The 27,335-nt window shown below is 33.7% G+C and overlaps 1 protein-coding gene across 1 annotated transcript in view; it reads left to right on the plus strand.

Annotated features, from left to right (window-relative positions):
- The window catches only part of LOC149086720 (homeotic protein ultrabithorax-like), a 42,164-nt gene extending 37,888 nt beyond the window's left edge, over positions 1-4,276 (plus strand). Inside the window, exon 2 of the mRNA XM_089231073.1 lies at positions 1,325-4,276. Coding sequence (XP_089087199.1) covers positions 1,325-1,689 — 365 coding nt within the window. The 3' untranslated portion in view covers positions 1,690-4,276. The remainder of the gene's footprint in view (positions 1-1,324) is intronic.
- Positions 4,277-27,335: the final 23,059 nt, after the last annotated feature.

Here is a 27,335-nt window from a genome sequence, read left to right on the forward strand (position 1 = left end):
CGAATACTTGTAGTCCATCTGTCTGTTGTCCTGTCTTGCAATATGTCCAGCCCATTCCCATTTTAAACGTTTAATTCTTTCCATGATATCATATACTTTTGTGTGGCTTCTTATCCAAGTGATTCGTTTTCTGTCTGTTCTCGGGATGCCTAGCACATGAGTTTAAATGCTCCTTTGTGTTGCCTGTAGCTTTTGCATTGTCTCGCTTGTGAGTGACCATGTGTCAGCTTCATGAGTCAGTGCTGGTAGCTCACACTGGTTAAACACTTTTCTTTTGAGGCATAATGACTTGTGGCTCATCAGAATTACACAGTTTTTGCCAAAAGTGCTCCATTCAATCTTGATCATTCTGTTTATTTCATTAATGATTCCGTTTTCCATGGTGATTTCTTGTCTCAGGTGTACAATGTACGTTGTACATAGCTTTCTATTTCTTCTGTCTCTGTGTTGTTGAGCAAGATTCTTCAACACAAAGGAGTTGAACATAACTTTAGTCTTTTGCAGATTAACGATCATATATAGAGCCACAAAAAGTTCAATGGAGCTGGTTGGTCAATATTGCATATGACGAACTATGGTGGATACGCAGGCTCGGCAACGCCGATCCATACCAATAATAAGATTATCAATGGCGTTTTGCGATATAAAAATCCATTTAAGCTAGTGTTGTTCGCAGCTGACCGAGGTTCTGCGAAGGGCCAGCTGTTGAACGTTTTCCATGGATGTCTAATTCTACTGTATTCTCTATTGCAGTGATTCTCAACCGGTGCTCGACGGAGCCAAGCACTTCCCAGGGGCTCCGCGGCCACTCGAGAATAATAAAATAATTCAATAAATTTGATAAACAAACAAAAAAGAAAGAGGCGTAAAGGGTATCGCCACATAAATAATATACTAAAAAAGGCTCCTCGAGTTTAACCGGGATCCGAAAGAAAAAATTATTCACTGAAAAGGGCTCCGCGAATCAGAAAAGGGAATTGGGTTCATGTCGAAAGAAAGAAATAGGTGGCTATTCCTTACGCACCAGCGTTTCAGACTGAACGTAATGCTCGACAACACAAACTATGTTAACTTTTCCATTATTCTCCATCAACATGGCATCAGATCTCGATAGTGCATTACCGTCTCTGAACCTCTGATGAAGACATGAAGGTCAATGCGGGCACCAATGGCAATTTCTGCCCAGATCATCATACCGTTACAATGTGGAATTAACAATTTGTTGCTTAACTTTTGAAAAGCATGAATGTAGTAAATATCCCGAACTTTGTGAAGAGGTAATTGAATTATATTTGCTCCATTTTTTTTTTTTTCGTTTTTTTAGGCGCTAATGGCTTACGGCGGCGAGGTAGACAAACATACACTCGTTACCAAACACTGGAACTCGAAAAAGAGTTCCATTCAAGCCATTACCTGACCCGGCGCAGGAGGATCGAAATGGCTCACGCCCTGTGCCTGACAGAAAGGCAGATCAAGATCTGGTTCCAGAACAGAAGGATGAAATTGAAAAAGGAAATCCAAGCCATCAAGGAACTCAACGAGCAGGAAAGGCAAGCCCAGGCCGCAAAAGCCGCAATAACCACTGGCGGCAGCAGCGGGAACGCACAGAACGGCGGTTCATCAGGTAACAGTAGCGCCAAAACCTCACCAGTTGTCGAAGGAACGACAGTCATCAGCGCAAAAACGTAAGATCTAAGCAGTTTTTGCTACTTTTTTTTTCCTACATATATATGATTACAAAGAAAACAACATCTTTTTGTTTGTTTGTTGTCGGAATTTGTTTCGCCTCCAAAAAAAAAAAAATCCGTCATCTCTCGTCATTCGCCCAATTTGTCCGATGGAAACCGAACTTTTATTTCATTGAATATCCAGCAAAAAAAAAGACGCTAAAGCTTGTGATTATCATTGTGGAACTTTTGAATAGTTTGTTTTAAAAAAAAAAAGACACAGAGAGTCAGCGTGTGATAAAAATGGTTGATCTCTGGTCCATCCGATTGAATGGCAAGGGAGGAGGTTATCATTTACATTTTAGTCATCGTTTCCATAATTTCCATATTATTATTATTATTTGTTATATTTCCCCCTTTCCCTCAATTGTAGATCGTGTGTGTATATGTTCATCATTATTTCAGTGCCAGAAAAATATCATGCTCGTCATTATATTATTATCGTTTTCTCGAATGATGCCATTCAGTAAGACTCGTTTCTGTAAGATGTGAAAATGCTTTGAATATGAGTATCCAGTGAGTTGAGGACCTTCACAGTTCCATGTAGCTGTTGTTGACTCTGGTTCGGATCACGGAAAGTGAATCTCATAAACATTCATACATAAATATATATATATAATGTATAAAGATTCATTTGTGTCTGTAGCATATCATTCGTCCGAATGCGATCAATTTTTTCGTCTGTTCGAAACGCAAAATACGTAATCTGGATTGAAAAAAGTGAGATTTTTCTTTGTGCAGTTTATTTTCTCTCTTCATGTTGAATAACTTAAAATGTGTGCCCTGCCGAAAAATTTGTATCCATCAACTCATGATCATGAGAAGTGTCTTTTTCCGTCAACGCCCGATAAATATACGTATTTTGTCAGAGCACTCATGGGATGGATATTCAAGATATTATCAGTATTCTGAATTTATTTTCGACAAACAAGTCTTTGTAAAATTTATTAACTCGATGGATATTATAGCTCTCCCTATTGCGGTAATCGGATGGATAATAGGAGAATTATGGCGTCTCTCTCATCTACTTCTTGAAGAAATCTCTGATTTTTTTTTTCTTGTTTATCATATTGATTTGATTAACTTCGATTCTGTGGTTACTGCAAAATTGTTCTATCCTAGCATGGATTTTTGAGATAGCAACTGAAGTTACGTGGAACGAAATTTTCAGGGGAATCCAAGACCAAAGAATGTAATAGATCTAAATAGTTCCAAGTATCATTTTTATAATATTGAAGCAAATAGCTTTCTCTACTTTATGTTTTCTTCAATATTCTTTTGTACAACTTTCTTGCTTATGTTAAATCTTTTCAAAGCTGCCTAGAGTTCTCGATTTTTGTTTTTTAAAACAGGAGTATTACACGTTGAACATTTAGAATTGGCAATCTTCACATTTTTGTGACAGCTTAAAATGAATATTATACAATATCAAGTCATTCGAACATTTTTATTCGATGGAGAATTTTCGAGTTTGACTAATGGAATACAGTGTTACAAAAAACATCAAAGTTTTTAGTATACACAGCTATGTACCGCCACGTATTATCGGTGACTCATTTTTCTCAGTAAGTATTTTAAAAAAGTACAAAAAATAACTAAGGCAGTCGCTCTTGAACCTACGGGTCGCGCTCCTAATCATCGTCGCGGTGAGTTGTCGATATTGATATGTGCCGGTTCGGTGTTTAAAGACTGGTGTTCTCTTTCTTCGGTAGATTGTTGTGGTGAGTCGCAGATAGACGTTGACAAGAACAAGGGAGCCGCGAGTGACAAAAATTTCGGAACCACTGATCTAAGAAATATGAATTCCCTCAGATTTCGCAATAGATGTAGGAAATTGGTATAGGCGGGATATTGGTATAATTGCGGGAATTAGCGGTATATTAGCGGGAAATTGGTATAGGCCTACGCATGAAATTCCTGTGATTGATTTCCAAAAATGAATGAGGAAACAATTTGAGACTCCTGCGGAACATTCGCACAAGTCTCACGGAACACACTTTGAGAAACACTGCATGATATGAATTTTTTTCCTCTCCCTCTGCACTATTTCGTGTTTTTCCACTTCACTTTTTTTTCTTGTTGAATTCTCCTGATTTATTCAATTTAGTATGTTGGCCTAATGAACACACGTCATGAAAATTAATGTAGGCATTTCGATGCAATTAAAGTAACTTTGCAACGAGCATGAGTTGCTACTGTATACATCTCATTTTATGCTCGAACCATCTAACCTCCAGATGAAAGAAATATAAGTTTATCTAATTGAACATATCAAAATATATATATATCTCTAGATCGGATTGATTATTCCTCTATTTTCGATTCGATTATCGCAGTAGGGTTCATTTTTTTTCGCATGTGAAATTATCGCAGTTCATTCGTGAAGGGAAACGTTCCTTCATTTTGTTTTATTTCTTTGTAAGTGCATGTGATGGCATGCTCATTAAATCGATCTCCTGTAAAACTCGTGGAAAACAAAAAAGTATGTTATTGTCTTGTATCCATCTTGTGTAATAAGTCATTGAAGAAGAAAATATATTGATATACAAAAAAAAAACTTTGAAGATTTTTTCATTTCAGTATTTTTTCATTTGTTTTCAAGTTTTCATGCTTTCTTTAATTCTGTGCATCTGGAAATTAATTTCAAACCACGGTTTTGAGTCAGCATTTCTCCTATGATGAGTTAGTGGTTAGTTAAACTCGGTTATAGCGACCTCGTTTGTAACGATACCTCGACGATAAACGTCAATAATTGGCTGTCCAGACTGATTCTCATAGAGAATAATGTTAATATACCTTGTTTATAACGACGATGAAAACGCAACGACCTCGGATATAACGACGTATTTTCGTCATTTTTGCCCCCCCCCCCCTCCACGAAATTCCTAGAATAAAAGCTAATCATATTATCATGTTTGTCTCTTGGGGACTCTAGGAAAAATAATTAAATTATTACACTTTCGACGTTCCAAATATGCAGGTTCGTGTAAGCCGTATACGGGAAATTCCTGTATTTTCCCCGTAATTATTACCCTTTCCTGAATTTTTTTTCTTTATAACAAATGAGCACCGTTTCTTCCTCAAGGTGAAATTTGTAATTTTTACTGGAAAAGGGAAGGGGGAGGTTAGTTTGCATAATTTATTAATTGTTTTAAAATGAATATGTTTGCAAAAATATTCCTCTCCTACACATATTTACCTCGTTAAATTTTTATTTTTCCGTCCGAAAAATACCTGGGACATGAAAAGCAGTTTTTTTACTTGCTATAGTAGGGAGACCGAAGATAGTTGTCAGTAATAGAGCTTTTTACACCCTCTCTATGACACAACATTAATTAGGTCTTCACTCATTATAAACATTGAAAATGGTAGAACTAAATAAACTTTATAAAATTTATAATGAATTTTCCGGTTCAACTCTATTTTATTGTCAATCTGCCCATAAAAATGAAAAAAAAAAAAACTGGAGTAATTGAGTACTTAGGTTTATATAGATATTTTTTATGTATCCCACTTATTTTGCTTGTTACACTCGAAAATTGAATGTTGATGACGTAATTATACGGCAATTTGTTTGAATTTTACTTATGGCCACTTCCGAACAGTGATTTTGGCCATTTTTAGCCAAAATGGTTTGTTTCAACGTTTAGCACAATAGTTTGCTAAGCGGTGCCACTTGTGCACAGCGGCAAATTAACAAAAAGGGGGGGGGGGATTGCAATGGATCCCATACCACATAGAGTGAAATAAAAGTCTCCAAATTAGATAATGTTTATTAATATACGTACGCAACATTTTAAATAAATAACTTCAATGAGAGAATCCAAAAAAAAAAAAAAAAAAGCTGGAGACCCGTGCCCCAAGACTCACTCCTCGAATCAACGCTGAGTGCATTTATCAGAATATTCTCTGAAATTGTAATTTTTTAGGCTACATTGAAATAAAGTTGAGGAATTCGCTATAATATAATATTATTCTTTCATTGTTCATGCATAGTGAAATGAATGAAGTGAAGCCAAATCAACACACTGTAATTCCCTTAGGGGTGAGTTGTCACATGAGACAACTAACCCTGTTTCTTTTGGGACACAACTAGCCCCAGTTCAACATATCTCAAAAATTTAATTCAACAACGGTTTTTTTGTTAACGGAAGTTTGCAACTATTAAAAATAATAGCTTATACATTACTTAATATTATACTTTACATTATAATAGACATACTCCATAAAATTGATTAATAAAGGCATGCTATTGAAATAAAACATAAACCTAGACAACGAAAAATTACTAATCCAGTTAAAATTCAGAAAAATCTCAAAAAAATTACGGAAGTGTCCGAAGCAGATGAATACTAGATAGAAGAATCCCCTTGAAAAGATGCACAAACTGCACCATTAGGGACTGTGGGCACCATCTACACTCCGAGAAATTAAGCTAACGACAACCTACCCGTGTGACAAAAAGCCCCGGTCTCCTGTATTATTTGCCAAGTGTAATTTGTAAGAAGTATTTGGCAATTGCTTACAAATTGCCGTTCTACCGCCTGGCAGTCGAGTGGTTAGGGAGCTAACCTCTGACTGTGCAGGTCTGGGTTCGGACATGGATATCTAATAACACCAACAAATTCCTTGGACTGATCATGCAGATCTGGGAATATGCCAGGCTCATGTTTAAAAAAAATTAACCGACAATTCGCAACATTTTTGGCGAGAATTAGTGATGGACCGCATTTATTACCTTAATTTCTGCATTTTTCTCGATTAAATGTAGAGTCACCCGTTATCATAATAAAAAAAATAACTTCTTACACAGCATTTGATTGAATCTGATTTTTCGTCCAAAAAGGTCTTGTAAACGTCAATCGCAGATGTAACGTTACCTCCTCACTAAAACGACAAAATTTTATGGAATCATCGATGTCGTTATATCCGAGTTTGACTGTATATATAAACTAACCATCCATTCATTTCCCGTTTATTTTATCATGTACTTTTACCCTGAAATAGTAAAAAAAAAAAAAAAAAATAGAGAAGAACGAGGTCTGGGAATGAAGGGAGCACCTGACCGGATCGTTTTGGGAAGTCCCTTATCTCTGAAATTCCGTATTCGAGCTGTTGCGGCAACGCTATTATTGATCCAGAATGTTCCATTCTGCGTGAAAAATGGGCAGCTGCTGAAAGTTGGACCTGCTGCTGCTGATCCAACTGCTCCTGTGTTGGAGGTTCTCCTCTCCTTCTCTCTCTGTCCTATGGAGAGGATCCCGAGAGAAGAGGAGAGAGAGAGTTTATCTCGGTTCTTTCTCCTGACTCATTTCTAGGCACACATACCATATACGTATCACACACGCAATTTCTTTCCGCCCTAGAAAATGCATTTCCCTTCCTACTCCATCTTTGCTTCTTTTCCATTTCTTTGGAAATTCTGTATTCCTACCTTTTTTTCTTCTCTTTTTTTCCGGACTCTCCTATATATTTCTAGCTATACGCTTCTATCTCCTCGTCTAAATTTCAGGGGAAGATGGAAACCCTTGTTGCTTTGCTGTCTTCTATCTTCGACTGGTAAATACCCCTTTCATCGCTTTCTCATGCGTCATGTATTGTTGCACAACTTGTATATATTTAATTGGATATATCGAAATACACATACTGAACTTCTGTTTCTTTTTCCCTGTTTCTTCATAGCATTTCTTTCTCTTCCCTGTGTTATTTCCTAGAATCTGTGAAAATAAAACTTCTCTTAATTGTGACTCAGAACGGTTATAGAATGATTCGTGGACATAAAACTTATATATATCCACACACACAAGTTCATAATCTTATGAACTTGTGAGATGTTGGGAACTAGCTATTTAATAAGAAACTAGTTATAATACCCGGCGCTGCCCAGGTTTTCTTCAATCACTGGGAGGATTGAAAGAGTGACAAACTATTTATAAAGGAATAAACTATTTAGTAGTAAAATATTATGGTGCATATAAGATATAAAATGCCAAAATCACATGGGTTTTTGAGAAAAGTCGATTAGGCAGAGTATAAAATCAGATAATTACTGGAGAAAATACTTGGAAAATTATATTGTAATTATGTAATAGTCTTCGGATAATATTTCTCTGATGTAAGAGCAATCATCGCATGAGCCGTTGTGTGCAAGAATGGTGGAAGTCATTTTTCGTGTAATCCGGACACACACACCATATATGGATAGCTTAACCTCCACAATCGTATACCGTAATCGTCACCTGCTCAAATTATTAGATATTTCTCAATTCCGACTAGAATATGATAAGAAGAAATACTTCATCCAAAAAATAACTCAAAATTACAGAAACTTCCCGTAAATAACTAGTTATCTCGAAAGTCTATTTCGACTTACCAATCTTGCATACAACAGTTCATATAATATTTTGCTATAAATGAATGGTATTTGATCACGTGGGCTAACCATTTCGAATTATTTCCTGATATAATTTCCTATAAAGTAATAAGTATAGACCTCAATAATATGAATTTGGTGGTAAGGATTTCTCCATTAAGAAATGTGAATAGGCTACTCTGCATATGCAGAAAAATTTAGTAAACTGAACTTTGGCAACCGTCCAGAACTTTACAGAAAAATCTACATTTGAAAAAAAAAAACTCTCGTTAATATCCATAGAAAATGCGGAAACACGTTTCTACATTTTCTCTTCGGAATGCGAAGCTCCCGGTTCTCTTTTAATCCGGGTTCTAAGAATCATTTGTACAGCAAACGCGCGGAGGCCCCACCTCCCCTCTCAGTGAATGTGTGTTCGAGTTAATATGCTGGATGGAGATGAAAAAAAAATATACTTTAAGGAGAGGGAGAAATTTTCAGGGAAAACACCGAAAAGTAGGGATCTAATATTCTGTTCTGTATTATGAGAATTCTGTCAATGCAGCAGATAAGGATAAGTGGGGAGGGGAGGGGGGCTTTGTAACTTAGTAGCCTTCACTAATTAAAACTGAGAGAAATTAACTGCATAAACAAATCCACGGGGTACGAAGTTCATTAAAGTAATTAAGAACTTCTCCTAATTAAGCTGAAAGCACGAATTCACCGATGAGCAAACAGGCTGCTTGATGCTATACGATTGGCTCTCTTCTCTACATAATTTACTTGGGAGGATGGAAGCGATTGCTTCTGGCGTTGTTGACGTAGAAAGCGTTAATGATTTCCTTTAATAAGCAAAATACTCTTCGCCTCCCTTTTGCTTAATTAAGGCAAGTTTCCCTTATTACCGCTATTTTATTATTATCTCTTTCTGTCTTTAGTTTTTTTTATTTTAATTGATTTCCAGGAGTATTATGCATCGCTAGAGTTTGGTCTCGTATAATTAGCATGTCTCCAGCTTTTCTCGTCCTATTTTCATAAAATAAATAATGAAAGAGGAGAAAAAAATTAATATAATATTGGTCTTTTAAATTAATCTCTCACTTTTTAATACACGTGTTTACCTCAGTGTATTGCCAGATGGGTCCGCTATTAATTGACATACATTTATGTAAAAGCGGTATGGATACGATATTTTTTTTAAACTTATACTGCGAAATTAATTTTACTGGAGAAAAGTATGTATATGATGTGAAATATCAATCGAGATTAAAGAGAGGTGAATTTAAGTCAAGAAGGCGTATCTAGCACTTTTGTTATGCAAATTATACATGAAAACATTAAAATTGCAGTAACAACAACTTTTCACAGGCCGGTATTACACAAATCTATAAAAGTTTTGTAAAAGTGCTTTCATAAAACTTGAAAAATACAACCAATAAACTGATTGGTTGCATTTGCTCCAATGTAATCGATCAGCTTATTGGTTGCATTTTTCAAGTTTTACAAAACTTTTACAGTGTAATCCCGGCCATACAAACAAATTCTTCTGCATCTCCTTTGCTACAGCATCAAATGTAAAGAAATTTTAAAATTCCATTTTCGTCCATTTCGTGTTGCAGAATTCGTACAAAATTATGGTTATTTTAATTCTTATGGTTACATTTACGAGTAATAATTAGTAGGCTCTAACGAATGTAAGAAAGTAAATTTATAAGAAAGGTGTACATCCTTATCGTTATCCAATAGCTAATTCTTAAACCGATTATTGCTTAGCTAGAGGTAACTTTTAGTACTAAAACATATTTTAGATGTTTTCACAGATGATCCTAGAAACCGAATCAAGCAAGAAAAATTCATAATTACAGTGAATTCTGATTGTAACGTTCTTCAAAGAACCGTCATGAAATATCGTTGTAAGCGAGAAAACGCGTAAAATGGGAGGTATGGATGAGTGTCAGTAAAATTTGGGATCAGTCGTACTGAGCAGGAACATTATAAGCAGGAGGATTCATTTTTTTGTTTGAGGAATATACGGAAAAGTGTAATGAAGTGTACAAATAATTTTGACTAACTATTCTATTCATTGGGAGCAACGATTAAATTTCATTGTTTATAAATTTGTCAATTTCGTTCGTGAAAGAATTATTTATTTTGTTGTTTTTATTTCACACGTAAGTATGAATATAGGCCGCGCTATTTCAACCAAATATGACTACAATCTATCATGCCTATAACTTTCCCACTTAGAACGTTTTCCCGCTTAATAAAACTTATTTTCGTGCTCTCAACGGTTATACCCTACTTTAACGAAATTTTCAATTTCAAGATTTGAAACGTTTCCTGCTTTTAACGCTTTTTATGACGGTTTATTGAAAAACATTGTAAGCGCGATTCGTTGTGATAGGAACCAGGGACAGAAATTTTTTTTTTTGAGAACTAATTGTTTTTAATTAATCGACGTCTTCTTGGGAGCATTTGCAACATTTCTTGCAATCGGTAGTTACGTCTCATGTGATCTAGGCATTAACTAATGGAAAACGACACGAAAAAAAAATTCTCTGTATGCAATTTGTAGCTAGCTAAATATCTTAAATTTAAGTGAAGAACGTTTCCGTGTTTTCCGAGAAAATCGTTATTATATTTTGCAAGTAATTGCGATGATTTATCTAATCAGTAGGGCTACAATAATGATTAACTAAAATTAAAAAAAATATATATATATATAAATGTTTACATTTGTAAGCCCAAATACTACTTATCAGATGCAATATCAGTGCGGTCTGTTGAGCAAGAAATAATATTAAAACTTCAACAGAAAAGATAATAGGATATAATTATATATATATATAATAACTAATAATTATAATAAAATATAATACACAGTCCACACATAAAAAATCATGGTTGTTCTATGTAAAGTACGGATTGTTTCTGAATTTATCCTAATAGGAACATCGTATTTTTTTTTAAAAGTGTGAAATTAGCAGCATTTTAATGAGGTATTCATTATTTCGTATGCCTTCTGTTAATATTTGTTCGACGATGGCTCAGACTGTAATTCTTATTTAATATTTTAATTATATAATGCCTCATAATACCTACGTTATAATTATAAAATTAACCTTATATTAATTAAAAATAAATTAATATCAACATTCTGCTATGATTAGACAACGTGGCAATAAGTTTGCGTTCAGGCACTTGATGAAACTTCTTAAAGAAAATTAAATTGATAAATGTTTGAAATAATGTTTAACAAACGCTGATTGAAATATTTTCTTTTATAACCCCTTATTTCAAATCGATCGTTGATATGCAGTTTTTTAGGTGCAAATGGTTAATTACGTTATGTTATAATGTGGAATTAATTCGAAGAATTATTGAATTGACATTTAAAAATAATCTTGATGTCGAATGTAAACGTCAGTGCGATATTTACTGTAGACATAAAAATCAAAATCGTTTGGGTTAATTCCACATTGGAGGAAAATATATTCAGATCATAGCTGTTTGACCGACAATACAACTGTCAAGCTCCTCCTCTCAGCCCCCAAGAACCAGATGTAAACCAACTGCCTGGTACAATAGCAAATAAATAGTAATAATAATGAGATTGCCCAGCAGGACGTCGCAGAGTTTTCTCCATGGTCGCACCCGAGGTTGGCACCTCCTTCTGGAAGGAGTTAGAGCCTATCTGATTTCATTTCTCCTAGGGGCACAGGAGGCCAATAGTATTTTCTTTTGAACATTCATTTCATTAGGGGAAAAAATAGATTAAATTCATTTTCGCAAAATTTCGGATTTAGATAGGACAACGACGTGAATGAAGAAAGATTCTCAGGTGCCATGCGGCAAGGATACCGAATACAAGTAAGTGAATATTTCGTTGTATTTATACAGTGATATTCAAATTCATTAACTGTATTTCATTAAAATTAGGAAATTGCAAAATGGTTTTTCGAAAGCCTTTCTTCAATTTTTTTAATTCGATTTTTGTGCGAATTAAGCGAAATTTGATATTTATTGGTGATGATCACATTCTTAAGGTTTTGTGACCATGTATTTTTCAAAGCAAAAAAAAGTAATTTAGAAAATAGTTACATTAATGATTGTATTTTTGGAATTAAAGTTTACATTGCTTTACTGTTCTAAATCATGGTACTCATGAGCAAATACATTCTCACGGCAGTGTTAAATAAATAATCTTGAAAAAAATTAATCTGAAAGAAAATTATAAGTGTTATTCCTGTGGAAGGGTGGGTATTTTTTATTAATAAGAAATAACTCAATAAAAAACGCAATAAAAATTTTGGAGGATTAATTTAGGAGTTTTTTCACTCGTCCACGAAAGTTCGTGGAGTAAGAATCATGCATCTATATCTTTTGACGAACGCAGTCGGGTATTGATATTTGGTGAAACCCTAACTTTTTTCACTTTTCGACTTTTTATTTTGTGAACAAAGTATTTTAAAATACACGATGTATATATATGGTGTGTTATTAGTTTTTAGTTAGTCTACTTAATCAGTTTCATGATATGTTGACTGTTTATAAATCATCCACAATTATTTTGTTAAATATATTATAATTTTCGGTATTATTATCTGCAGATTCATTCTTCAAATAAATGTTTTCGGTTTTGTTTTTCAAATCCATCATCAACAGGGGGAAAACTGTGATATGATAGAATGTTTGAGATCTTTTTTAATTATATCCCTTTAGCGCTATCAAATTTTGTGAGGAGTAATATCAGACACGAAGCAGTAATCAAAAATTTAATTACTATTAATTATACTCAATATATACAGTATTACTATTAATTCTTTCCGAAAAATCTACTGATATTCATGCAAAAATAATATAAATTTCTTAAAATCTCATAAAATGAAAATGAATGGATAAAACTGAAAAGCATTGACACTTACTACGAGCTAGAATTTTCCCCGGTGATAATAATCATCCGTTTTACACTTCATTTCTTGCTAATATAGTCATTGATGAAATTTCTTCTTATAATACTCTGTATTTCTTCTCATAAAAACTCAGCATCAACGAGACAAACATGAAGTAAAATAAAAGAATAATTAATAATTAATAATAAAAGACAAATTAATATTCGTATGCTATGTTAAGGTATAAAAGAATAATTAGACTTTTAGAAGGGAATTCGCGTTAATAAACTTGTTGAAAACTTGATAAAATTAAAATTGACATGTTATTTTCAAAAGTAGTCCATAAAACAGAAATTTTATTTGGTAAAAAATACACACACGCATGGCAAATGATCGTATGGTAATGGCTGCAAATGATAATGATGGATAATAAATCTGTATGGTTCACCAAAAATAACTTAGAAGTTTTAATTGAACTGAGAGTAGATTCAGTTGAATTAAAATATGTCGGCCCAGTCGTTTCGTTTTCTAAGACATAATACTACATATTAGATATACAGTATCACGCTGGAATTGCGCTGTAAAATTTTGATAAGACATCTGTTATCAAACTTTTCCCGAACTTAGAGCGTTACGGTTATCCAGCAAGCTTTTAATTTTAAATATGAAAAAGAAAATATTGTCCACAAAAAAAATGTCAAATTATCTTATTAAGCCTACTGTAGGCTGAAAATTCAAAAATTTGTTCATTGTGATAAAATATTTGTACTTTAAGAATCCAGAATGGAGCCTCAATATTTAGCAATTGCGTAGCCTATATATAAGGATAATTAGCAGTTTTTCTGTTGTGGTTATTAGAGCACGCTCGTAATATAATAAAATGCATTGTTAACGTTATGGCATCAAGAATCACTATTCGAGTTAGGTGTGCCAGAGATGATAGAGGTTGCGACTCACTTTTCTAATAAAATATTTATTTGTGGAATTTAAAAAAAGAAAAACTAATATTAAGGTAGTTAAAAAAACGTGACGCTTGCTTGTGTTTAGCTTACGAATATTTTTTGATGATTAACATTGTGGCACATATTTGTAGGTTTCCCAGAAAAATGTGGTAAATTTAAATTTTCTTTCACTAATTATTAACCCGTGAATGCACGGGTTTTGTCTCATTTACTCATCTTTGAGTATTTTTTGTGTAAAATATTTACACAGCTTTCATTTATGATAATTTGATTAATGATTATATCATTTTATCTACATTATGAAAATGAATGTAATTTACCATTGCATAGCGAGAAACTCCAGAAAATAGTCCCTACCATCTGTCGGTAAATGAGGGAAATACCTGTGTATAGGTCTCAGAGACCCAACCCGTGCACTCACGGTTAAATTCGGTTTTATATTGGAAAAAATAAAGAAAAGATATATACTGTAGTCCTATTATACATTTTATATAAGAAATTGACTGATTTCATGAATCAGCCGATGTATGTTGCAACAACTACACAATTTACTTCCAACACAATTTTGTCTAGTAGGCCGGCCTACCACGGTTTTTGCCCGTTTTAGTAGGATTATTCCTTGAACATGCGCATATGACTTGCGTAAGTTATGGTACTGTATATTCATTGTGATATTGACATTTTACGTGTTTATTGCTTTAATTTATCCCACTGTTCGAATTTTCAGTCAATAAGATATGCAATTTATCTGGGAATGAATTTTTTACGGAGTAATTGATAATAGCCTATCGCGTACACAGGTGGTGCGCGACCCGTTGGGCAGATTTTAGTATCAGATACATTAGCTTTGTTATATCCACTTCACACCTAAGCCAAAACTGTTAAAAACATTTTTTTTATCAATTTGCATTTATTGAATGTCAGAATGCCCTTTAAAAAGAATTTTATTACTTAATCAATTAATCGATTTGGGTCCATATCTTTACTAGAACAATTTATTTCTACCTCAGGTCTCAACTTGATAAAAGTACCGTTAAAAACCATTAAAAACCGTTGAGCGCTCGTATGTTTACCTCAGGAGGGAAGAAGTTACAGCCCTATTATCATAATGTAAGGTTGAAAGTTCGTGTTTCCCGTCCCTCTCATTATTCGCAGTTAATATAGTTATGTCGTTATATCTTGTTGTAACATCATAATAGTAGCTGGCCAAAAAGTTATAATTGTATTTGGCTGAAATTATAATAAAGCTATTAAATTATAATCGAAAAGTAGGTCCTACTTCTATATCCAGTAATTCATTCATACATTAGAGCCTGTTGATAACGTATACCCATGAGGACAAAAATTGTGTTCTGCAATGGGATTAAGTGTTGAAATAAATGCATGGAGGTCTCACTCCACTGAATTCGAGAAAATGCCCGTCAACGGGAGTGTCCGTTTTAGAAGGTTCTGCAGTAGCCTATTTTCAATTTAGCTGGAATAATGAATAAATAGGACTATATATAAATGTATATACGTATATATATATATATATATATTTCAAGAAATAAAATTCTAATCATGGTTTTTTTTTTAAATTGGTCTTATGAGTAGGCTGTTGCTTTATGATAAAGGAAATATTCATTTTAATTAATTAAATTCAGATAATATTTTGGCTACGGCCACATGAAATCTGTGCGGATTCACCTCAGCTTTTGCAGTAAACATTATGTTAATGCATGCGTGCGTATGTGTTACTTATTTTTCAAGAGTTGTGTGCTTGATAACTATTTATGATGTAAATTTATGATGAAAATAAGTGATGCTACGTTAATAAAATATTAAAATAAGTTAGCAATGATAGAGCATATAGATAGATCCAAATGATGTCGATGTGCAATACAGTAAATACTGTCTGGATAATGGAATCGCGAGGGACCGAAATTTTTTTTCATCGAACACAGGTTCTCGCGTAATAAAGGTTCAATTGATATAATGTGTAAAATAATGTAACGATCTCGTGTGTAATTGGAATAAAATAAAAATAAATTAATCTCGAGGATGAAGTAAATAATTAAAATACAGATAAAATAAATAAATAATTAATTAGTGTATAATTACTAAATATTGTATATGGGTTTTGACAGCATCTGTATAAAATTCCGACCTACACTGTTTTTCTTATAAAATAAAGACATTTACGTTCTTTTTACTTAGTGAAAAATTTTCAATTAGGGTGTCAATATCTGTCGTGTCAGGTTCGGTTTGTACATCATTGCCTATGTTTATGTAATCCTAAGCATCAGCGTCGTAACTAAGAATTATGCGAGGGAAGACAGAGAGAGCAACATGATTTTGCCACCCCTACCACTGTAAAATTCAATGATTTTATAACGGTGTTTTTGTCAACACCTAAAATTTTCCAACCTCCTGAATTTTGCTGCCAGGGCAGCAAATTCCAGGGCAACAGCCCTTTAACTCTTTTTAATTAATTCCAGCCATGCGATCACGGAATGTACACAGCTTGCCCACAATTTTGTAAGTTTTACATATCATTTGGCAATTCAACCTTTACACTGATTTCTTCCGTGGAAAGCCTGCTTTTCCGAAAATTTTTCTTACAATTTCAACTGCTCTACTACATATGGCTTATCAAAACCACAGAACAGAAACGAACTCACATTTTGAAGCGTAGATTGCGGAAGAAATTTCGGTGGACCACTTTAACATTTTGGATGATAGTTTGGTCTGTATTGGTTGCCAAACACTCACAGTGTTTGTGTGAAATTTTCCGTTGAAGGGTACAATTTTCCTTTCCGTTTCCGCGTTATACAGGTTCCGTCCGTTCAATCCAGGATATTTTAGTGTGTATTTTGGAATTGAAATCACGAGACCACGATTTTTTTCCATTGAAGACAGGTTTCCGCTTAATACAGGTTCCATTAAAGACAGGTTTTACTGTAAAAAATGGGGAAAAAAATTTAGAACGTAATTTATATAATGTAAAGTAAAAAAAATGATTTTCCATTATATTAACCATAAATAGTTTCATGTCACAAATATTCATCTTCAAAATAAATGTTGTTAATGGATTAATTGAAGTTTAGAGGAGTTCTAGAGGTATAAATAATTTCTTTCAACCATTCAATTAATTCTCAATTAATTTTAAGAAATCTTATTTCTACTTCGAAGTTGAAAAGCAGCACCTGAACGGATGAGGTAGCCCAATGCAACGTTTCTCAACCGCCTGGGCCCCAACATAAAACAACAAGCCTATTCATTTTTCCCCATTTATTTCTTATTAGTCAAGTGTATTACCGAGCATTCCAGTGACACACCGGGCTGCGGGCTTCTAAAGTTTGAGAACCACTGGCCTTAGTGTATTATAAAACCAGTTTTCAAGTTTCTTTATATGCGTAACGGAGCCAACTTGCAGAATCAGAATCGGAAACCAACGTGCGCTATGTTCGTACCCTGATGCAGTGATGCACCAATATTTTGAAGCGCGACCCAGTTTTGACCAAACAACTTCAACGGCGATCCCTACATATGCTGACTAATTGTCCCGGAAAACCGGAAATAAAAATGAATTTCTTATTTGGAAGTTTTTATTTTGGAGAATCTTTTACGACGCCTAGTTCCGTAGACCCACGGTTTGCGCACTATTGCCCTAATGCACCAATCCCTGGTTTGATTCGTCTTTGTTCTAACATTAGTGAAGAGAATAAACTCGGCAGAATCTGCTTTAAACTCTAGGTTCTGGCAACACCATCTACAGCAGAAATCCTCCGCTCGAAGCTCGTGACGTCACTGAATAAGTTATTTCGCATATAGTCCTTGGATATTAATGCAAAAAAAAAAAAAGATATCTCCATGCGTCGGCCTGCCAAATCCAATAGCTATAGGTGAAATAACTTCTTCAGTGACGTCACGAGCTTCGCGTGGTGGCCTTCTGCTATAGATGGTGATGGCTCTAATCTAATTAGCTCCTGTATGTATAACATAAAGCTGTTGCACTATGATCCGAATATTTAAATTCGAAATACCTTGTTCAAACTGTTAGTAAAACTGGTTTGGCGTGATTGGGCTTACCGGAAACATACCGGAACTGGCTCTCACAGAACTAGGTCATGTTGATGAGCTTGAATGGCGTTTACATTGGAGAAATACATTCTTGATTTGAAATCTAATCATTTTTTCCTCATCAAATCGTCGGGTGAATATGGTCTACTACAACTTGATGATTCAAAAATTTGAAATAATTATGCGAAATTTATATATAATAAATTAATTTATATATAAATAAACTAATTTATATATATTGATATAAAAATTTGCGTTATTATACGATTATAAGTTAAGAAACAAAGGAATTTCTTAGTGCGTACTAAATACCGCTGCGGCTTGACACTGCAGGGATTTTTTTTTCCAATTTCTGAGGTGTTAAAATAAGAATAAATATCTTTAACATTAAAATTGTAAAAAATATTTTTTTCAGACCCAGTGAGAACAAACCATGGGGGTTGTTTTTTTGTTCTTTCAACCTCAGGGAGTTCAACCCATACTTCAAGGATAAAATGCCCATAAGCCTCCGAGTCAGGGATGAACCTTGGAGTAGATATATATAATATACCTTCCCTTATATATCCTTCAAGGGCCAAACTCCCTGAGGTTAAAAAAAAAAAAAAAAAAGAGTATCTGCAGCGAGAAAAGCAACCCCTACATTTGTGCGTAACCTACAGTATCTGGAAGTGGCATACACTGTAGATATGAATAGAAAAATGGATACTTTTTCTATAAATCTGTGATAAACAACACTTTGAATTTCTCAAAATTTCCTTATTGATGATGGAATTTTGTTTTCACATGCGTATTATACGCCAATGCGGACTACACGATATTTTTTTTCTGAAAACAACGGAATTCGCATCTGCGGATTACTATATGCAGGAAATTACGATGAAAAAAAGCGCCTTGTGTCAAGCGTTCTTAATGCTCTACAATCCATAACATAAGTGTAAGCGGAGTTATTTTTGTATGTTTCAATGTCAGATAACGTCAAAGTATGCTATAGAGGCCTGCACACTGTATTTAGTTTTCAAACGTGTATTTGTTAAAAATCGAGTTATCTAGTTGTAGTAGGCCTATTCACCGTACGAAATTGTAACGTTATTATATTTATATATATATACTATATTGATTTATTCAGGGTTGTTTCATATTTAAAAAATATTGATTTGTGATTAAAATATCTAAGCTATCTTTAACTAGTTCAAGTTATTGCTTAAAACTGCATTAAATTCTTTAATTCTAATATAAATGTTGCGTGGTCAATTTCTTTTATAGAATAGGCCTATCTCTTATTAGAGATTTCTGTAGATTTCCTCTCCAATTTATTCGAACATTTTTTGCAATACGTAATCCATATTGCATGTGAAATTCGTGTCGTTATTATGTAGGTGCCAAATATTATTATGTATCCAGACATAAGTTATATTTCAAATATAAGAAATTCACGAAGAGCCTAAAGACATAATTTTATAATTGATCAATTAAAAGAAAATAAATGCTGATGACGTTCTCAAATATTTTCTTAAATTTGATCCAGCTTCAATTATGGAATGTTTATGAACTTTAATTTTATATGTACAGTATAGTATAAGATCAATGCCGAGTCAAAATATGATTTCTAACACTCACAGTTTTATCCGTTGAAAGAAGAAATCATTTTTTCTCGGGAATAAAAATTGTGGGACATGTGGATTTAAGAGGAAAATAAAATACGCGGATTTCGCGAATGTAACGACAAAAGAAACATTCGGAAATGAGGTATGTGCCAGAATTTTTAATGTTGTGTGGCTCTTTATGCTCCATAACTCAACATAATTCACTCAGAATCCGGAACTTGGGTGGTCCACCCATTCAGAAGTAAATCTCCAATAGCAAGAGCATTTCTGTTCGTGGTCATGTCCTTACCTGTCCTCCGGCGAATCAAGTTTGTTTTCTTACTGTATTTTATTTTATTCCTCCCTACTTGAGAAATACTCGGAACATAATGTTGAGAAAGCGACCAAAGTAGGAGTGTTGCCGTATATTCCAGAGCAAGTAGGGGCACCCGAGGGATATTCGAGACGAAAGACAGCGGGAACAGCTTTTAGCGTCACCGCTAAGAGCGTTATCTCGACCACCATTGATTCATTTGAGTGGTTCTGCAATGTCAGGGACGGCGCCATCTTTATTAATGGTTCCCAAAAACCAGTATTTTTATTTTTTAACCATTTTTTTTTTCTTTGAATCTCTCTGGCTGTACTAACTTTTTTTTCTTCCAAAACTAGGTTACTTTCTTGATTATACAGCATATAACAACACTATAATCTGAATTTGTTTTACTGATCATTCATCATTCTCTTGCAACACTGTTGTTTTCTCTTTATGTTCACGTTATTCACAGTGTATGGTGCTTTTTTTTGCTTTATATCAGCGTTTCCCAACTTGTGGTCCGAGTGGATGACATAGGTGGTCGGACGCAGGCAGACTTGGTAATTTGATGCTAACTGAATGAAAAGTTATTCATTACTAATAATATCCATATGGGTTCAAATATAAATTGTACCTTCATATTTAGGTTCCCCATACATCATCAAGGAAAATGCGGGAAATATCGATCCTAAATACTAATTGTAGTCAGAAGATGCAATTTACGAAAAGCTTGCTAATTACTGCAAAAACTGATAAAGAGTGGGGGAAATGGGCTGCCATAAATTGAGTGAGCAAAAATTTATTTGACGAAAAAAAACATTCAAATGCTTCGATGACCATATAATTACGGTAAAATGCGGGACGGTCACATTTGCTAAAACTTTGCCATAAAAAATCCCGGATTGTAGTCAAAATCACTGAAAAAATAGAGGCAAAAATGCGTTGAACCTGGCATAATATGTAAGATGACAATATTTATATTTACAGCAATAATTGCCATAGTAAGTTATGAAAACGGCATTCATTCACGCGATGTCAGTAAACATTACTAATTTAAGTAGGCATCGTTTAAATAACGGAAAAATGTATAAAATGATTCGGAGCTTCTGAAAATACGGGAACGTCCCGTAATACGGGATGCAAATGGTCTGTCGAATCGTTTAAGACATTTTACTTATCCTTAGATTCAAGAAGATTGAGAAACACTGCTTCATATGATATCAGTAAAGAATTTATTGATTTTGAAATTTCTAGTGATTTCTATCCGATACATCCAATCTGCGATATTTTACTTAATACGCGATACTTAATCTGCGATATTTTACTTAATACGCGATACTTAATCTGCGATATTTTACGCTGCTGCGTTATTTTACTTAACATCTCATTTTCTGTGGTAGTTTTTAGCCCTCATAAATTAAGAATTACGGTCATTCATAATGTGGTCAGTCACCAGACTGAACAAGCATACATCAATGTCGCAAAATGCAGGGACGCGACTGACAAAGGTTGGCGGCTCCTCCAGGTGCCGCGATGCACACTTTGAGAACAATTCGCTTATAGGCTACAGCAGAATTTCCAAACACTTTGTGGTTATCGCCCCCTGCTCAGAAAACGTTTGTCCCCTCATCGATTCCTTTCCCGAGACATCATTTATTGCAACGGTTCTCAACCTTTATTGACTCCCTTATCAGTATATAATTTATATGGTGGAGCCTCGTAAGCTTTTTTTTGTTTTAAAATCAAATTTACTGACTTATTTTATTTTCCACCATTGGCCGAAGAGCCTCAGGGAAGTGCACACGGAGCCCCAACGGTTGCGCGGAGCACCGATTGAGAACCACTGCTATATTGTATTCGTAACCTCCTCTGTGGTACGTTCCATTACTCCCTGGAGAGCGATATTGCCCTCTTTGGAAAACACTGATTAATAATGTGATCAAAGATTTCTTGGTCATAAAAGCATATCATCTGTAAAATTAAGAAACTTTGAGCACTTAAATCATCACTGTTGGTCATCGTGGAAAGTTTTGTTTCTCTCTGTTAGGAAGTATACTATTAATTCAGCGATTATATTATTGCAGTTTTGTGAGTCGAATTCGTAATAGCTTATTTCGAGAGAGCACAGATCTTCTTTCGGATGTTTCGGAAACAAATGATGTGCGCATCGTTTGAACTGAATTTTTTTGAATTGAAATAATTTTCAACTTCATCCATTTGAGAAATTTACCATTAACTTTTCAGCTTTCAGAGATAGTTAAATTTAAATCAGAGATAGTAAAAAAATAATTATTATGATTTCTCATTATTATCGAATCCTCATCTAGTAAGCGTATTCATTATCAATTACAATCACTACATGCTGTTGGCTCTTAAGCTACTACTCGTTCAAATCGTTCAAATGTATTCTCTCACTTTAAATGTATTCTTGAGTTGAGCGTGCGAATGTATTTCTCATTTATCTCTCTGATTCAAGGATTCGTATAACTCCCATTATTTATTTTCCTTTTCTTCGTAAAAACTATGAGTTTCGGATGTATTTTAGTAACCCAAGGGAAAGTAAATAAAATCGCCAAGAGTGCCAAGATGTAAAATGAATGTGAAGCAGCTAGAATGCATAATAAATATTTCGGAACTGACTTATGTCTCGTATGTGCCTGTTATATTAATTACCCACCTTTACTGACCTTTAAAAAAAAGAATCACGGTTCTTTTTGCTGGAATTCGAAAAATTTCAGGTATTTTCCTAATTCTTAGGCGTGGCCGAGAAGAAGTTGTATATGAATTGACTTTAACCCCAGTGTCAACACATCAGAAACTTATTTTTCGAGTAATAAATGTGTGTTTGAAAACAAAAACCAGAAACTCAAATTCCAATGACTTACAAATGATGAAGAGAACCGTAGATAGGCCTACATCATAAAAGAAGTAATGCTTCTTTGATTAAAAATTATTATTTTTTTATTAGGAATTATTATATCTGCCCAAAATATAAATAGTATATACATGATCATATCTAGGCCCACGAGGCCCAGAAGGGATAATGTATATACTACATAAATGGTACGCATTTGAAGAACGCCGGTGCCAGTGCTATGTGTGTTTCAGAAATGTCATGCTATTGGTATGCACAGCCCACTATATTTCGCATAACATTGTAGAATGAAATTTATTGGCTGCCTCTCTCTATGAAGATAGAACTTTATTCTTACCTGAATATTTTCTAATTCCATTTGTCTCATAATAATAAAATTTATCAAAAATGTAAACGAGAGGAATATATAGAAAAATAATATTTATAATCATTATTGAAGTAAAAAAGCTCGCGATTCTTATACACGTATGCGAAAAGCGTTAAAATTGACATTATGCATGTATAAACGTTAATATAAATGGGCTGAAAGAAGTCATAGATATTTATTGTATACATTGCTTTGTGGCAATTGCATGTCCCTCGACTTCAACATTAAAAAATTGGGAAGCTTCATTTCAGCTTAAAGCTTGTGATAGTTATTCTGATGTCAAAAGTGTCCATTTATTTTCATGAAACATTCGAAAAGCGAACTGAAAATACCGATTTTATAAAAATTGATTGTAAAAAAAAAAAATAGCGCATCCATATGTCAGCGATTTCCTCATCACTTTCAAGCAGGGGCGTACGCAAGGATCGACTTTTGGAGGGACCACAATAGGCTTTGGTGTGGGGAGGGGCTCAAAAATTTTCTTCTCAAGAAATTTTGAGTGTTGTGCCCTCTTTCAAAAAGCATAATTAACAGAAATTTGTTAATATGGCTTACAAAGGGTATTTTCTTTCGATATTTTAAGTTTTTCATCGAAATATTAAATCATTTTCTTATGTTTTAGTCGACTTGGGAGAGGGAATACAAGCCCCCCGTGGCCCCCACGCGTACGCCTCTGCTTCCAAGTATTAACTCGTTGAATTGTACAGTAGTACGCATTCGAAATTGACTATGATCATTTCATTAGCATTTTATAATGAATGTTGCTGTATATGATGAAAATATTTCTTAACGTATAATAGTGGGATAATGCAACGCGCAAGTATTGCCTTTCTTAACGTTTATTTACATATACATGTTACCGTTAAACTGTGCAATTCATTATTTCATAGAATAACTAAATAAGTGTGGAATAACACATATTTATTTCACACTTTAACTATACTTTACACTCTAACGGTAACAGTAACAATTAGATTCAGTTAACAGTGTGATAACATTTTCGAAATTTTTTTCAAATAAGAGAATATTTTGCATATGGTGCTACTTCGTAAATTTTACTGAGAACATAATTTACACCGCTATGTAGAATGAATATCAGAAAAGCTACCGTAAAGTGATTTCTTTCCCCTGAACATAATTTATAGCTGTAAGTAACTTAACTATATACAGTGGCGTCGGAGCTGGGGTCGCCCGAGCAGTCACGGAAATTTGTGGAACGGGTCTGATTTGAAACACTTCCGCCCCGACATGATAATTACGCAAATGTTTGAAAAATACATTATGGATGTTTTGTGAACTAAAATAAAGCGCATGCATGCGTGATTTTAACAAAAATTAGCAAAAAGGAAATTATAGAATCAGTTTCAAGGCTGCACGGTGCAAAAAAAGAGAAAAAAGAAAATGTAGGCTATGGTATATATATTGAATCTCGATGGAAAGCGAAGAATAATAAATTTTCGAAGGGATAAGTGTAGATACAGTTCAAATGGAGTCATTGTATAGTTACTTATAAGACGTTAGTTTAATAAATAGAGGGAAAAAAAGAATGTATGTTCCCCTACTTTAATTTTTTTTCTTGAAATTTCAACTTTTGGGAAGAATTTCAACATCATTGGGAAGAAAGGGCCTCCTATTTTATTTAGTGTGAACACTATTGGTAGTTTCGACCCTCTTCACTCTTAAATCATTGGTTATGAATGGTCATGACTGATAGTCAGTTTCTCCAAGATTCCTTTTAACTGAAAAAAACTCCGAAGGGTTGCACACAAAAGATCTTCTTTGAACCAACCCTTTCTATTTTTTTTCCGCAGTATTGCTATTATCATTCTATATAAAAATGACATTATATTTTATGCAGTCTTTTCTGCATTGTTATATTTTTGTAAGGAGAAAAGAGGGAAAATTTCTCATATACAAAATACGTATGTGTTTGGGGTGTCATACGTTTTTGAGTTGTGCCAATTTTTTTTTTCCAGTTTTTGTTTAACATACAGTATATCTCTAGGATTGCTATTTCGATAGAGACTTGAAGTGAAATCGTTTGAGTAATATTTTTGAAGAATTTTTATTCAAATATTTAATAACTACATAAAAATGCTCTTGTGTAATATACTTATAGGTGTATATTCGTGTTCGTGAAATTTTCGAAAATTTTCAATAATTTGTGCGGAATTTAATTATATTCTTGGCAAAATCTCGTCGCTAAACTGTTATAATGAAAGGGCTTTCATCAAAAGAGCTTTCATCATCAAATATAGGCTTTTAAGTTTATCTCTCTTTTTTTCGATTTTGTGTCAGGATAGCAATAAGTATCGAAAATCTTTGGCTAGAAATAATATTTTGTACCGCAGATTCTCAATATTTTTATTGAACATTAATCATTGCTCAATATAAAAGAATCATCTAATAGAGATACACTTTGGTTTAGGAGGCTATGATGGCTATTACTATGGGATACCCTGAATCACAAATTTCAATAAATTGTTATTCGACACGAAAGTTGAACTAAAAAAATGAAGAAATAAAAGTTGCTGAACGTTTCATGAAAACATTTCGGATAGCCATTATGCAATTTGTGTGGGCTACTTCATATACATTTCTAAATTTCGACCGGATGGACAAGAAATAATCAGAACAACGTGCATTTTGTTTTTGCAAATTTATGCACAAGTTGGTACAAATTTGTTATGTCTATAAATTGTCATCCATTAAATAGATCAATGAGTGAAAGTGCTTAGTATTTACTTGACTATAAGACTACTTTGCTTACAAAATTGAGCTCCAAATATCCATCTTAAACCTAAAACCTTGAATGCGTGAATTTTTATTCTCTTTATTGCATATAATTCAGAATTCACCATGTGTTTAACTACATGTTTTTATATACAATACACCATTATTCCCTAAAAACTAGATCAGAGCGCAATGAAATAATTTTTCCTGATGTCACACAATCACGTGTAATAATTAATTTTTGATTGCGATTGCAACATATCAGCTTACACTAGTGGTCCAACACTTGATCCCCCGCAAATGTCAAGGAACAAGTAAATTCAAGTACTAAATGGGAAATTACTATTGAACGACGCGAATATTATTCAAGCATGTGATATACATCAAAATGTATTTCCACTCTCATACAAGATGATGGTCGCTTCGAAATTTGCCGACGAAAATTTTGAGAACGAAAACATCTTATCGTCAATAAATACGGTACATTTTCTACACGCTTTCATCATAATACACTCACAGAAAGTCACGAAAAAGAGGTGCATATCTATACAATGAAAACGGGAAGATTAGTAGAAAAAATGATCTACGTAATGCAAATATCAATATTCATTCAATCGAATGATGTATGTTTATGTAATTTAAAAAAAAAATAGATATTAGTAATTCTGAGAATCGAACTGAACGAGATAAATAAATATGGAACTGAATATTCAAACCCAATCCGTATAAATTCGCTCAAGTTCCCGAAGTTTTCGGTTATCTAAATGTTTTTCTCTTCTCCATTAGCGGTAATGGCATTTCCCTTATCTAGACAAGTAATGGAATTCCTAACTAAATGCTGATGTTAGGGGAAAAAAATCACTTTTAATGTCGTTTCAGATTTAAAAAAAAAAAAATCTCACTCCTGCAGTTTTTTTTACGGTGAACACTTTTTTTAGGGTAAAAAATGATTAAAAAATCGTAAATAGGTTCTGGCAGAAGTTTTCTTTTGAAATGAATATCGATTAAACTTTAAAAACAAAATTACAGTCAAATAACTTACAGCCTTTGATATCACGTTGGGCAGTGTCAGCGTGGTTTTTAAGACGTGATGTAAATATGTATTTATCAAATATGTGGAAGTACTGAACATGGAGGGCGTATTATGAAAGTTATTAATGTTTCGTCATCTTCAGGGGCAACATAAATAAACGCCTTATGTGTCCATTATCCATTATATGTTTACGGTGAATTCAGTTCTAAAATTAATTTTATTTTGGGTATTTCAAGCACAATACGATCACTTTGCTCCACCATATTCTTTGTATAATTGGAATCATTGAATCATCATCTTTTATCTTCTTATCTCCCGTATAGAAAATGAATTCTATAAAAATCCGCATGAAAATCATTATTAAATTTGTTATCAACTACAGTTGTGCAGTCTTGAGCGAATAAGATGGTCAAACAAATTTCCTGATATTAGAATT

Source organism: Pholcus phalangioides, unplaced genomic scaffold (assembly GCF_987345545.1).
Source record: "Pholcus phalangioides strain wild (caught in Gottingen) unplaced genomic scaffold, Ppha-v1.0 ptg000004l_1, whole genome shotgun sequence".
NCBI lineage: Eukaryota > Metazoa > Arthropoda > Arachnida > Araneae > Pholcidae > Pholcus > Pholcus phalangioides.